Genomic DNA, 15701 nt, shown 5'->3' with positions numbered 1-15701 from the left:
CCCCAGTACTGGCTGCCTTGAATACAGTCTCATGCAAGGCTGGAGGGGTTCATCTCATCCATCCCCCACCTAAGGCAGGAGGAGGTCTGTCTGTGTTGTTCCTGTTCCTGGTACATACCCGTGTGATCAGCTGTAAAGCTCTCAGCAATGAAGTCCTAACAGTTGCCCTGGGAAAGCCAATATGCTGGACCTCAATTAGGAAATGGAAGTATAGAAGGACTATTTCTTTCTTAGACCCTCTCCTCCTCTTTGCTTTCCAAAGCCAAATGGGAGTCATATAAGGATGACAAAGAGAGATCCTACATCAGTAACTGGGGACAGACGTTCACCCATTTCTTCTGTCTACAGTGACACCCAACTCTCTCTCTCCTCCCTTGTTGGATATTTATTATCAGATAGTCCATAGGCCAGTGACAGTCTGTGTTCCTCTCTTTGGGAGCACCAGGAGGGAAGTTTGATGGGTTATGCAGCCCTGAGAGAGGAGAAGGCAGGAATTTTTAGTTAGTTAGTTAGTTATTTTTAATACAAAAGAAGACTCAAGCAATGTGAGAGGAGTTGTTCTTCATTGACCTGCCCTGCAGGTCTCTAGCATAGAGGAGAGGGCTTCTGGGACATCAGGTGTGGTCCCACCTACAAGCTGGCCTCTCCCCTGGGTGAACCAGGGTGCTGCAAGGGCACCAGCTGCTGGCTTGCAGCCCTCTGAGGCTTGCAGGGAAGCAAACAGAAACCCTCCCGGTAACTGTGAAGTTTGGCAACAACTGTGAAACAGAGATCAGAGGCAGCAATAATGACAAGTTAAATGTGTGTTAGAAACAGGGCTATTTCTTCTCAAAATTTAGCAATTTAGCATAAGTCATTAGTCTGTAATATTGCTACAATTGCGTGACCTACACTGTTTCCCTAACTTCAACAAATGCTTTAATAGTGACTGATGCCTTTAACTTGCAATGCACAACAGACATTCACATGTGCATACATCTGTACAGACACACAAACATATACATACATAATTTAAGAATGAGCAAATAATGCTATACAATCATTATAAAAGAAGGACTGGCCAATAGCAGAACTTAAAATTACACTGCAGAGTGTATGCTGGCTTTTGTTTTTTCCGTCTTGGCCGGTGCCCATCTAAATCTCAGAAGCACTAAAGAACGGAGGCATCTTCTGTTTACTTCATTCTCTTTGCAACATCCAAATATGCATACTCAATTTCTTGATCAGCAGGACAAGTGTTTGTAAATTCATCTCTTGCATATGCATTGTTCAAGTATCTTGAAATCCCTGTCATTTCAGGGGGAAAATCAAAATTTCTATATTTTTTTGCAACAACCTTTTATTAAAAGAAAAAAAAAAGTATTATTACACACATGATCTGCAAAAAAAAACAAAGTCTATTTCTTATGCACATTTTCAATTTTCAGTTTTTGATGTGTAAGTCTCTCATTACATGCAACATAAGGGGAAAGGAGAAGGAAAGACCAAAAATAAGAGAAGACATGGGATGAAGAAAGCTAGCTAACAAGCTAACTCACTTTAAATTATTTATTTGGTATAAATATTCTGCTAGAGCTATGCAGAGCTATGTGGACCAGTAGATCACACCTGAAAAAGAGGCAGCTTAAAACAGCAAAGGAGCTAGCACAAACCAGAGTTAACAATAATCTTACAGTAATTAACTGGCCCACACTCGGATACTTTCACTGAAACAGAAAGGACAAACTTGAATTAAAATACTAAATTTCAAATGGCTAGGGAAAACAACTATTGGTCAATACCTAATCCCTCCCTGTTGGCCAGCAAGGATGGTGTGACGTTCACCCTCCTCAGACATTCACCTGACATAAGGTGATTCTCCCTGTGCTGGCTCTGCTGACCCCTGCTACCTCTCGAGCTTTGCTGTGCTTGAGCTTTGCATGGGTGTGGGAAAGGGTTCATTCCCCTGCTGCTCCCTCTGGAATAGGTTCAGCCAGGACATCTCTGGGGAAACTTTTCACTCGTGGAGGTGTCAGAAAGCAATTCAATCCACTCTTCCTCTGACAAAATAGTAGTCAAAAAGGAAACTTTCTGAAGTGACCTTACTTGTTTGAAAACCAGATGAATTTCCAGTGTGGTCATTTTTCTTCCAGAGCCTGGTTGGCTCCAGAGGAGCCCATGGACAGGCTGTGACAACACCAGACATCTCAGTCACCAGGACTGTTAGGTGTGTATGGATGCTCCAGAGCCCTGCCAGAAGAGGCTAGGAGCCTTGGCTACAAGGCAGTGGGCGGTGGCTAGCCTGCCAGCATTATTGGTACTAGTGGTGATACTCAGCCAAGAAAGAATTTTGGATTAAAGGTGGGAGAGAGAGGTTCGAATTTCAGCTTTTGCTGGCTTCTTGAATTGGCACAGACAAAATAATCTAACCTTACTGGTCCATGGCACTTTGCATACGAAATGCAAATGAAAACACCTCTCTACAGCAGTGAATACAGCACTTGTTTCATATTTGTGAAAGGCTTAGCAAGTGCAGCCACAGCCCAGATATGAAACCAGATATTCTAGCTCTGGAGTTACCAGTTTGAGGATCTGCCTAGCTGTGCTGTAATGAAACGGCCTTGTGCATTAGCTTTCAGTGTCCCTACACAGCTACTGTGTGGCCTCAGAACAGATAAAGGATTCCTCCACCTTTTAGAAAAGAACTTGAGCTTCTGTGTTGCCCTTCTCTTCAGGATGCTAAAAAGCAAATGCAAACCTTGATTATATGGAGCTTTGGTAGGAGGTTGCAATCCGCTAAAGTGAGCTCATCTCCATCCAGGAATTTCCGGCTGGAAACAGTGATCTCCTCAGTGCTGTAAGCGTCAATTTCATCAGGCAAGGGGCTATTTAAATAGTTGTCCAACTTCCTCAGGGCTTTAAGCAAAGATTTTTCCAAATCTAGGTTAAGACAATAAAAAGGTCATTCAAGCCTGTACCAAGGTCTCTCTGACACCAAGCAGAAAGGCGACTCCTGCATCCTGTCTCCTGGCACCAACCCAGCTAGCAGACACCCGGCCATGCCAACTCCTGCAATTCCTTTATCCTGAGCTTAAAACTTAATGCCCGGATAAGAGCTCTAAGTAGCTAAAGGGGGTTCTGAGAAAAAACAGGCTGGGGCTGTGTTACCAGGAATGGCTCCTGAAAAACCTCTGCAGGGTGTGCTTTTGCAGAGTAGCTCGACAGAGTGCCCCTGCCTTCACATTGACTCTCGCCTTGGGAGCCATGAGGCAAGTGCCTGCCCACAGGCAGGACAGCAAGGGTGGGGGCGATGATGGCGAGCCACTGGGACACTAGGTTGGGCTGGAGGGGAAGCCAGCCCATGAGTCCTGTGCTTTCGACTGAGCGCACAGGAGTGGGGACAGGGCAGCAAGGGTTGGCTGGGGGTTTCCTAGGCTAGTGGCGCCCGAGTCCCATTGTGGAGAGGGGAGAAGGGAACAGCAAGAGGACCAGGGCTGGGAGCTGGAGGACAGAAATAAGTTAATGCATGGTGATAGCGAGGGTCCTGCTCTAAAGAGATGTGCCATGGGGCTAGAGTCTTAATTATTTGCAGAAGTGGAGTAGAAAGGTTAAGGTCTCAGTTCAGGTGGGCTGTGCTTTTAGCAAAGCTGCAGGGAAGGTACAGTGTTATGGGCTTGAGAGGTGAAGAAATGAGGAGGAGCTGGAGTTGGTGCTCCCATGGTGACAGTAGTATCTGTGTAAACTAACTGGGAATCCCCAAATAAGAGAGTGAATACACACAGTTTTCCACAGCCCTTATGCTCTGGAAAATTACAGGCTTGAGAGGTGGGTGCATGCCAACCTCATGAAGTTCAACAAAGCCAAATGCAAGGTCCTGAACATGGGTCAAGGCAATCCCAAGCATAAATACAGGCTGGGCAGGGAATGGCTTAAGTGCAGCCCTGAGGAGAAGGATTTGGGAGTGTCAGTAGATGAAAAACTGAACATGAGCCGGCAGTGAAGAAGGCCAACCATGTCCTGGGCTGCATCAAGATAAGTGTTGCCAGCAGGTTGAGGGAAGTGATTCTCCCCCTCTACTCTGCTCTCTTGAGACCCCACCTGGAGTAATGCATCCAGCTCTGGGTCCCCCAACGCAAGAAGGACGTTGAGCTTTTGGAGCGAGTCCAGAGGAGGGCCACAAAGATGACCAGAGAGCTGGAACACCTCCCCTTATGAGGACAGGCTGAGAGAGTTGGGGTTGTTCAGCCTGGAGAAGAGAAGGCTCCAGGGAGACCTTATAGTGGCCTTCCAGTCCTTGAAGGGGGCTACAGGAGTGATGGGGAGGGAATTTTTACAAGGGCATGTAGTGACAGAATGAGGGGTAATGGATTTAAACTGGAAGAAGGCAGATTTAGATTAAATATTAGGAAGAAATTCTTTTCTGTGAGGCTGGTGAGGCACTGGAACAGGTTGCCCAGAGAAGCTGTGGATGCCCCATCCCTGGAGGGGTTCAAGGCCAGGCTGGATGAGGCTTTGAGCAACCTGGTCTAGTGGGAGGTGTCCCTGCCCATGGCAGGGGGGTTGGACTAGAGGATCTCTAAGGTCCCTTCCAACCCAAACCATTCTATGTTTCTGTGATTCTGTGAACCTAAGATGTAAATGGGATATCTCCAGCACAGTGTGCTAGAATTGTACAGCTCTAATTTCTTCCAGTAACTACCAGAGCTGACGAAAGGACTGCAGCACATACTTTCATTAGCATCTTTTCTTGGGTTCTTTATGAACGCAGAGAATTTTGCAAATACATCATTTCCTGCAGAGTTAGACTCGGGGTGGTTTGGTGCAAGTTTGGGATACCTGAGGAGTTAAAAGAAACAAAAAGCAGTTATATGACTAGCCTTTCTTTTCATCTCCACCGATTATTTCATATACATTATTTACACTGCAGTGTCACAATACATGGCCACACAGGACTCTTCGTAAGGGAACCATCCTGAACTTAAAAATCACTTAGCAAGTGCAAACTTAAACCACAGTTAAACCATGTGGATGACCTCCTTGCCCTGAGGGAGACGTGAAATGACTGTTCACGCTCCAAATAGTGCCCAAGCAGCCCAGTGCCTCTCCCAGGCCTGCTTCACGGGAGGTGAGGCTGCGTGGAGCGTGGCTCTCACCATCAGGAGGAGTGGACGGAAAGTCCCTAATTCGCAGTAGCTGCTGCTCCTCCCAGCCTCCTCACCTGGCCCACTCGTGCAGGAGCAAGCTCAGAGCGGCCTGTCCAGCAGCTGTTGCTGGCAGGGGCAGGTAAGCAGAGAAAAGTGGAGATATGCAGCTGCTCACTGAGTTTAAGTTGGGTTCAGCTGCCTGAGGAGGGAGTGCTGTGGAGGGGGCTGCTGTCATGGGTGGGGGAGACGCTGCTGCTGACGGTGGGACAGCAGGGTTTGCAGAGAGGTGGGAGGACCTGCTGGAGTGGGAAAAGACAAGTCTGAAACCTAGACCCTGCTGTGTGCTAAGATGGGCCCACCTGGCCAGTCAAAATGATCCCCAGCATGTCTGCTGTGTGGAGGCCTTCACTGTCTTTTTCTTCCAAATGCCTGCTCCTGGTAAGTGTAATTATTTGTACAGTGTGACGAGGGAAACCTCAAGCACACACAAGTGGAGGAAAAGAGGTCAGGTTTCTGCAGTGGCATGCAGCTTTCTGCAGACGCGTGCTGCAGCAGCGTGGATTTCCTGCCTTGGGTATGACTGCGGTGGCACAGCAGCGAACACGGGGCAAAGGCAAGGGCAGCGGGAGGAGCACGGCCGGCATCTCAGGGACACCCCAGGGACACCCCCTGCCCAGTGACAGGCTTCAGCACCATTTCACAACAGTCAAAGTTACCCAGCCCTGCCAGCTCCACCAGGGCAGCTGGAGCAGCCCCCCCGAGCCTCCACACACAGTTCTAACACGTGCAGCTCATCCAGGGCCTGACCCACTGACACTAAGGGGGTTTGGTCACTGATCCCCCCATTGAGAGCTGTGAGGGGCTAAAAGCAAGAGGAGCAGCCAGAAATACAGTACCGGGGTGGTGCTAGCTTTTCTTCCAAGAACTCCTCGATCTTATTGACATCGGTTTTCACTTCGCCATCAAATGTCATGAAGGGGGGGTTTGTTCCCGGTGCGAGGTTCTGCAGGTCAGCAGGCTTTCTAACGGGAGGGAAGAGATGGAGTCAATCACAACAGGAACCCCATTTGCAATTTCTACACTTAATTACAATGAACTGTTTCACCTTTAAAATAGCAGGCTGCTCTACATCTCTCTTTCAAAATAAAACTTATGTGCCTCACACCAATGGTGTGAGAATTCATTAGCCTGTATCTGAATGTGCTCTGAAATGCTAAAAAACCCCTGCAAACTTCTGTGCTATATTACAGAGATCTACTGCAAAACAGATTAAAATCCCAACTGCTTCAAAGGAGTTAGTCCACTTTATACGAGTGAATCCTAAGGAGGAATCTGGCATCCAGACTGTTAGTACAACACCAAAACCACGATGTGCATTTAAAATCTATCAGAAGAGAGTCACCCTTTAAAATCACCATTTTGGAAAAGTTTTTCTGAAAACGAGAACTCCAGGTAGAATCTCACCTTTTCAAATCCACGGTTGTGACATTAAATATGACACCTTTTAGCCACAGAATCATAAAGAGACGCTGAGAGAAGGGGCAATTTCCAATACTTTCCCCATCACTGCCAGCCTACAATTGGGAAGAAAAAAAAAAAAAAAGGTACACATACTTCTGTGATGATAGCAAATTTTGAGAACAGATGCAGTAGGAAAGCAGAAAACCCAGATCTGCTACGAGTATGTGTAGCATGTTACTCATCTCTATTAAGACATATTTTCATGCAAAGTTTCTTTATGTGCTTCTCCAAACATGCACATAGATATGATGAAGAATCCTGTCATCTCAGAGATACAGTTTTTCATTAAAATGCATAATTAGTATTGCCATAAGTTAGAAAACAAACTTGAAATCACAGCAGTCCTTCCGAAGGAAATAGTCTCCAGCTCATTCTTCTATGTGAACATAAATCTACCCAAGTCACTGCAAGATTAAAACAAGTTTAAATCAGTTTATGATCACAGGAAACATGCAGAGAAAGATTTACCAGCATAAATTGAGATGTAATGTCTAAAGCACTTAAGGGAATAGGCAGAATAAATCAAATAATTAAGAGTTTCAAACTAGACACCTGTGGGGGCCCCAGAGAAGGAGGGAAGTTCGGCTGCAGCCTTACTCCCGCTGAACCCACCTGTCTCTGCACTTTCCTGAACTGAGGACTAATGAAGCATAAGTGCCATGTCCCTCTGGCTAAGCCCTTCTCATTGTAGACCTGGGGCTCCCGCTTTTAAGACTTTACTGTGGCCATATCCAAGTCACGTAACCTCTCTTCCTCTGTGACCCTGTAATGATGGTCTTTTGGTTTGGGGTAAACAGACAACTGGGTGTTACTGTAAAGCACAGGAGGTGCAACTCACCATACATATGGCCACAGAAGTGTTGCTCTCACCTACTTTGCATTGCATTTTGTTAAGAGGCTTCGTTAAAACGAGGCAAAATCTTGCTTAGTTGCTATTGGTTAAGTTAGCCTTCATGCAACATTGTTGGAAGAGAGCAGAGCTCTAATTTTTAAGCCCTTCATATGATTCTCCTAAAGCAGAGTTTTAAAACTTCAGATTAAATGTAAGAGCACAGAAATAAAAACCCAGGTGTATCATTTACTTAGTTAATAAGTTAGTTCATTAAGGTTTGCAGGCCTTGTAACCAAACAACACACATTAATGAAACCAGTTCTGCTTGCTCTTTCACCTTCCTCAATGCTATCAAATCAATCTCAAATATAGTAAAAAGTTCTCCATAAACAAACACTGCTGTTGGATTCCTTTACAATGCTCACCTTCACAAAGAGCTCTATGTCTGGAAAAGAGCACCTGGTCTGGAGCAGGCAGGTTTCTGCCATGGAGCTTGAAGGATGCATGTGAGGAGGGACACTTCTGCGACTTGGTAAATGATCTTATTCTCTGTATCAGCCCAAAGGATTCTCGCCTGACGACTGTCTGCTGCTTTCTGCTTCTGGTACTGTGACAACCACTGGCTTTCGTGGTAATGCAAACCAGAACAGCCTATTGCCTTAAAGACTGCCAGGCGATGAAAACTTTTAGAAATGCTAAAACAGCTGGACCACTGTGTTTTCTAAGTCTTGTTTCATAGGTCGCAAAAATGAAAGCTGGTCAAAAGCTACTATTGTAATTTTCCTCCTACTCAGAGCACTGCTTCCCAGCACTGTACAGTTTACAACAACAGGACAATAGAAAACTACTGTGTATTTCATAAGAACAAGACTACAAATGCTGTTAGCACGTGCTTAAAATAGAGCTAAATACGTGACACTACCACTTTGCCTCATCCTGCCTCTTATGTCATATTTTACCCACCCCCTAAGGAAAAAAGGGGATGAAGGGTGTTACTGTGACCCCTCAGTGGTAGCAATGGGTACCCCATGCTCTCTCAGTGCTCGGCTGGGCAGTCAGGGGATGTTGTTTGGGAGGTGCTGTGACTGGAGGAGTCAGGCAGGTACGTCTGGTGATGGGCTGGCTCCTTCCAAACTTTCCAGCTGTCCCTCACTCTCTGCCACAGCCGTGTCCCAGCCCCCTGCCCTCACACGAGCTGTGTTGCCAACAGCCAGCTGTTTGCCTGAGATGGGCTCTCAGGGAAACTCCTTGAGCAGGACACGGAGGGGTCAGCAGCCCAACCTGGTACCAAGGTGTGCTTTGGTGTCTTAAACAGTTTCTTATAGAGGAATTTAAACATCAAAGTCAGTGAAGAAATAATCTTACAGTAATAGATTGCTATGGTGTGGGGAAAGAAGAACAAGCATCCAGAAAAAAACATTTCATACGACGGATTTGATATTTTGATTCAGCCTTTGTTAGGAAAAAAATAAACTTTGTTTTGTCCCACATCACCTCGTTGACAGTAAATTCCAGGGAGCCAGAGGCAGCAGCCCCAGCCTGCTCTTCCAGGGAAACATCCATAGGTCGAGTCAGAGATCCAGGTCAGAACAGACGTGTTACCATGAGAAACACAGAAATGAAGCAGGCACCGAGTCCCAATTTGTCATTAACTAGAATGACAAACAGGGAGCCAGGAAGGTGAGGGACTGGCAGGTCTGGAGATGTTATACAAGCAACTCTCCTGTCTTGTTTCTAAGTGCAAACTTTTTAATATCCATACCTACCTGTGAGGAAAATTTACCACAGCACTACTGGTTTGCTATTTTCCAATGGATAAAATAGCAAACAGCCAATCTCTCAGCCTTTACGTTCATGCATCTCAGCCTGCTAGTAACTTCTCACCAAAAAAAAAAAAAAAAAAAAAAAAAGTCATTTGAACACTGAGGAATTGAATGAAACAGGGGATTAAGCATCACTGATTACAATGCTCTGCCAACTCTGACCACTGAGATTATTGTTTGCTTGATACTTTTTGACTGCTTCTGTGGGCTAGTGTTGATGGTGTTAAACACAGCAATGAAAAAGACTTCTCACCTTCACATACTGTGCTGTCTCCCCTCCCACACTGCCCACAAGGGATATTAGTAATGTACTGTTATCTTATGTGTGTTCTGTGCAATACAGGTACTCCGGTCTCTAGTGAAGTGCTGAAATGTTTGCCCAGCTTTGCTGTCTCTGGTGGTTATAGAAAGCACTTGGCTTTTACAGCAGAAAATAAATTCATAGGAACTAGGATATTTCCCTATTTCTGATGTGTCCATGATCCTTCTCCCAGGCTAAGGAGGAAATCTTCTAAAGAGTTTCCTCTTTAAATCATTGGTGCACTTTATTAATATAAATCTATCCTAAAAGCCCATGCTCTCTAGGCTGAGTAGTGCATCCTGACATCTAAGACAGGGCTGTGTCCTCTAGGGTTGCTGTGCCTGGACAGGCAGATCTTTGGGAATGACTCAGTCAAAAGCTTTGGCTGCTGAGGTCCTACAGTAAAGAAGGCAACAGCCATTCAGGCAGGGGCAACTGGAAAGCTGGTGAGCCACATCAAGCTTTAGGAAGCTGAAAGCCATTTAATCCCCAGGGTGAGATGTGAGCTCTGGGTGAGATGTGAAGGGAGAACAAATCTCTAGACTTGCCATGCCAGGACTGGTGGTGGATGCCTCCAGGTTTCCTTCAGTTCTGCAGAGCTTGAGGCAAATTACAGTAACCCACACAATAGCACAAGTAGTGGTTAAATCTTTCCTACTGTAACAGTGACCAGCAGTTTGAAGTGACTGCAAGATCTTGAACACCGAATCTGATTCAGAGCTTGACACGGTTTGACCTGGCAGCTCAAAGACGCTACAGTTTCCTATAACCTTTGCTGAAAGCCCAGAGCATGGATATTTTGTCCTGCTGTGGAAAACAGGGTGACTGCAGCTAGCTAAAATGTCTTCAGATACATCAGCTGGCATTTTGGTTTACAGGAGACAACTCTCTTCTCCTAACTCAGCTCATCTAATCTGGGGAGCTACAATTCCTATTGGACATAAAAGCATCAGTGACACACACCAAAGGTGTTTGGTCAAGTTTCCAAAGACAGGGTCCGCTATGATGACACCAGCCACTCAAAAATCACAATCTGGGACACTGAAATAGCTTTATAAGCCATGTGTTGAGCAACACGACAATAGCTGAAGTATGCCATCATCGTACAATAATGTACTTTCTAACAAAGCAAGGGTGGCCTTTTTTCAGAAGTGAGACTATGTGTCACCATTTTACCTTGCAGGGACACGACACAGCAGTAGGAGAACCAGAAAAGACTCGCCTGTCCCATATAATACCCCCAGGAAGATTGCACACCTAGGAGCATTGCAGCCTGGGAGCAAAACTCCCTGCATTTTGCTCCACAACACCACTCAGGGATGTGTCACATTGAGCTGTGCTTGGTACACGTGCAGAATTTAATTATGCTTCCTCACTGTTGTGCTTAGTGATGGTGCAGGGTGAAATCTTAACTCTGGTGAAGTCAGCCAGACTCTCTCACTGTTGATTCAATGGAGGATTATGTTTCCAGACTGTTTATAACCAGGCAAATGCTGCTGTAATTGTAGGTAATGCTGCAAGTGGGCCTCCACCTGCAATTGCTGTGACATTCTCTTAACAACCAGATCTTGTGGGTGAAGCGGGCCAAATCCCCAAAACACGAAGCTGGTTTTTATGGTCTGCTGCTGCTTAAATAGATGGCTAACTAGTGTCTTGAATAAGTGGCATTTATGTTTTAATTGGTCAGGAGGTCAGTATGTTTTTTCTAGTAATACTGGGATTTAATGAGTTCATTGATCAAACAATTAAGACAGTTGTTGCTGCAGAGGAGAAAAATGTCAGGCCATGCATAGAAGCTTTAATTCAGAGCCTTCAGAGCCTTAGACAGTGATCGTATATTCTGACAGTATCGACTTATGACAGCTCTCCATAATCATGTGCCATTACTTAATGGGATTATTAGCCTACACTCCCTATTTTCATTCATTTTTCACTGTTACACACTCTCTTTGGTCTTTTCTGTTGTTGTTTTTCTGTGTCTTACTCAAAGATGCTGGGAAAGGGAAAAGCTCTCAACAGCCTTCTTTCCACTGCTGCTTAAGCTCACACGTAGGAGCACCACCATGCCTAATTCCACTAGGCAGCAAGACCTTAAGCACAAGATGTTAAAGAGGTTCCCAAAATAATGATAAGCAGTTTCTGGAGCTGCTGCTGCCACCTTGATTCAGCAGCTCTGCTCTTCTGAGTGGTCTTGAAGAGGTCACTTGCCTCCACATCCTCACTCATAGCAAGAGGATAATTATAGTGACTTTACCCAGGAGTCACACACCGTATGTTGTTCTTAAACCAGTAGTTTGGGCCCTCCCTAAGCTGGGGCTGCTCTGCCCTTGGAGCTGTTATAAGAATTTGTTTTGTAACTGTTTCCGTCCAAACATCTTGGGAACCAAGTTTTTGAAGGTTCTTCTATTGACCTCAAATGTTCTGTGCCTTCAAAATCATGATGAGTGGAATTTGTTTTTCCTGGACTTTCTGTTTCCTTTTGAAGGTTAAGCACGGAAGAAACAGTGCAGAAGGAGCAGAGAAGACTTTTTTATTTGTTTTCATATAATTATATAATCTCTTTGAAGCTTCAATAAAAAGGAGAACAAGGAGCATAACTTTTTTTTTCCAAAAGCTGAACTCCAATTCCATTTTCTTTCTTCAACACAAGGGAGTTAAGTTACCTCTTTTCCCATATTTATGCTGGCTAAGAGGCAGATTTATCCAGCAAGTGGAGCAGAACCGCTGCCTACTGGGAGACAACGAACCGCCCAACTGGGACCAGCATCGTGGATTTGCCCCTGCCTGTTCTGCTGAGCTAGCCTTCTCAGGCTGAACTGGGACTTTCCTCCAAGTTTCCTTATTCGATCCCCAGCTATGAGGCACTTTCTGTGTGATTTTCCTTTTCATACCATACCAACAACACCCCTCTCCTTTTTCACAACACATTTGATATCCTGTCAAAGAACAGGAACCACAGCAACTGTCTCAAAACTACTGCCTGAAAAATTACAAGGAGTTCACAAGCTTGGGCAGCCTGTGGGAAGCAACTTTAAGGCTGAGTGCAGCTTTCAAGACCAACAGCTATTTTGTTTTAATTCCTTCTACAGACTCATTTGTTCTGCACTGGCATGGATTAACTGAGCCCACTGCATTCCTAACACTGACTCTTGCCCTGAACTAAGCCTTGCAATGCCAGCCTGACAGCAGCAGCTGCTGTGAGTAGCTACCACTGGCTCTGCATGCATAGTGGCAATGCAAGAAAGGCCTCTGAGGTACACAGCTCTGCTTCCAGCCCTGCTGCACCGCAGCCATTGAACTTGGCTGCATGGTGGCCAAGGAGAAAGGGGAGAAGAGCTCCCAGTGCCTGCCCTCTCTTCCTCACCCTTGAGAGGAAATCCCACTGCCCTCTGGTTTACCATGAAGTGCCCAAGCTAGCTTTGTTAAGAGCATTTGTTTTTTTAAGGTTACAGACAGAAAGACAGAGGGAAGTGGCATGACTGCACTCCCACACTCCCACTAGCGCAAAGACCTCCTCCAGCCTTGTCAATAGTTTCTGAGAGGCGCATGGGTTTGACTGCAGCATAGCTTGCTACACTAGAACACATCTGTTTTCTAGACATAACCATGTTCTGTTAGTGTGCTGGGATAACTATCTTGTTTCAGTTTTTTTTTTTAGAAAGCATCTACTCCTTGAAGATACAAAGTGTGTTTTACGTTCTTGATGCCTGCTACCATATTCATGCAGATTCCTGTAGCATTGCAACACTGAAAAAAAGCAAAATTGGCAATATTACTTCTGTTATGAATGCAGTAAAAATGTAGTTACAGGTCATTCTGGTTCACTGAAGGAAACTATAATGCACTTAACATATGATATTCTGTGCTAGGCTCAGAAGCACCACAGGCATGTCATTTGTGTCAGATCACGTTCAAAGCAAAACTTTTTCTGAGGAAGAGACAGATTACCTGGAATTTTCTCTGTCTAAGCACTGTGTTCATTTTGTGGCCTAGGGCTAGGGCACGAACACCTGAACGCTGAATTTTAGAGAACTCTTTTGATGCCACCTACTGGGCTTGAAATGGAAATCCCGACTTCTGCTCTTGGAGCGACGAGCAGCGGCAGCCGCAGACGTTAACACATCTCATCATGAGAGGTTCTGCCTCGGAGATGTGTCTGCAGCAAGATGCCTTGCTTTTTGCTAACAGCAGTCGTGAGAGTACTTGAGATGCTAAAACTGTACTTCCAGGCTAAGTTTTAAGATAAAGCATCTGTAATTTAAAATACATTTTAATGGACAAACTAAAAAATTTGCTGCTAATTACACCAATACTTTTAAAGAGTCAAGTTGCTTTGCTTATCCACTAATATCCAACACTTAAACTAGATGTTTCCAACTGCTGTTTAATTTCTCAGCCAGATAGCAGAAATATTCATATTTAAAGTGTGGCTGGTAGTTGAGATTCCTGCACATAAATTGTATTTTTTGGTACTTGCCAGGGCAGACTCCTGCTGTGTGTGACATCCGCAATAGTGAAGTTCAATGAGAAAGCTGTGTTAAACAGCAATTGGACACTTCTTCGGGTAAAAAAAAATTAATTTTCCCTTCCCTTTTTCTCTTTAAGAGCAAAATAAACACCTTGATATTGAAAGTGTGCCATAAGGACTTTGGTTTTAAAATTAAATGTATCTTATTTTATTTTTAGAAATATTAATAACATTTAGCTTTTATAGAATCATAGAATCATAGAAGGGTTAGGGTTGGAAAGGACCTTAAAGATCATCTAGTTCCAACCCCCCTGCCATGGGCAGGGACACCCTCCACTAGACCAGGTTGCCCAAAGCCTCATCCAGCCTGGCCTTGGACACCTCCAGGGACAGGGCATCCACAGCTTCTCTGGGCAACCTGTTCCAGTGTCTCACCATCCTCACAGGAAAAAATTTCTTCCTAATATCTAATCTAAATCTACCCTCTTTCAGTTTATACCCGTTACCCCTTGTCCTGTCACTAACCCCCCTGATAAAGAGTCCCTCTCCATCTCTCCTGTAGCCCCCTTCAGGCACTGGAAGGCTGCTATAAGGTCTCCCCAGAGCCTTCTCTTCTCCAGGCTGAACAACCCCAACTCTTTCAGCCTGTCCTCATAGGGGAGGTGTTCCAGCCCTCTGACCATCTCCATGGCCCTCCTCTGGACTCTCTCCAATAGGTCCATGTCCTTCTTATGTTGGGGGCCCCAGAGCTGAATACAGTACTCCAGGTAGGATCTCATGAGAGCAGAGTAGAATCTTGAATGGTATTACAGGGTTAGGAGAACACCAAACATACTTAAAGGATTACAACTTTAAACACGCAAGTTCAATAACACACTTCTTGTCCTAAACCTTAATTAAGCTTTCAGGTTAAGGAGGCAACAGTAAATGTAACTACAAGTGTTCTGCTAAAAATATCTTCTTTCTCTTTTTTAAGGTGCTAAGACAAAAAAGCATGCAGGGGAAGGAGGGAGCAAGTATAGTAAAATGCTTTCTCTAGAGAATGACAAAGTGTTTTGACTCTCACAGCCCTCTCCTACAATGTCACTTGTAAGGTGCCTTCTGAAGCTGGAAGTCTGCCCTTGCTGACTCAAATGCAACTGTGGACAAACCCTGACCACTTTCCTTCCAATATAAACAGCTTCTAGTAGTTGAGTCTTCTATCAAAAGAGAGTTCATGTTGAACTCCACCCCTGTAGGAAGCATGGCCCTTTTCCACGTGAGCGGGAACGATCCCCTTCTCTACCCTACATAAGAAAAGACGAACTTAGGGCTGCAAAGACTCTCACAGCCACAGCCTTCAGTTACACCATAGGCAAGTTCTCCCTCTATACACTGCCTCTCAAGCGGCTTTTTAGGTGGTTCAAGATATGGTCTCAGTAGTGAGATCATTCAATGCAAGACTGAAAGGATACCCATGACCACCCATCCAAACTAAACCATGACGACATGTTGTAATAGATCTGACAAGGCACAGAAAATTAGTGACCTGGTCAGCTGAAAAATGGACCCTGGCATAGACCTGGCATCCCTGGATGTCTTCCACTTTCTCCCGTTTCTCCTGCCTCTCTTTCAAGTCACAATGAGTCAATGC

The 15701-nt window shown here is 45.0% G+C and overlaps 1 protein-coding gene across 1 annotated transcript; it reads right to left on the bottom strand.

Moving 5' to 3' along the window:
* Nucleotides 1–910: 910 nt before the first annotated feature.
* LOC104470934 (chloride intracellular channel protein 6-like) lies at nucleotides 911–11150 on the bottom strand. Its single transcript, XM_010086062.1, has 7 exons — nucleotides 11127–11150; nucleotides 7902–7913; nucleotides 6588–6697; nucleotides 6020–6145; nucleotides 4709–4815; nucleotides 2738–2919; nucleotides 911–1336 (listed from the first exon to the last, which is right to left on the bottom strand). The coding sequence occupies exons 1-7, from the start codon at nucleotides 11148–11150 to the stop codon at nucleotides 1175–1177; spliced, it is 723 nt and encodes a 240-aa protein (XP_010084364.1). The 3' UTR covers nucleotides 911–1174.
* Between the last annotated feature and the right edge of the window lie 4551 nt (nucleotides 11151–15701).

The sequence above is a fragment of the Pterocles gutturalis genome, unplaced genomic scaffold (assembly GCF_000699245.1).
Source record: "Pterocles gutturalis isolate BGI_N339 unplaced genomic scaffold, ASM69924v1 scaffold42790, whole genome shotgun sequence".
Classification (NCBI taxonomy): Eukaryota; Metazoa; Chordata; class Aves; order Pterocliformes; family Pteroclidae; genus Pterocles; species Pterocles gutturalis.
The sequence above is the reverse complement of the archived record's forward strand: the minus strand, read 5'-3'. Positions and strand labels throughout refer to the sequence as shown.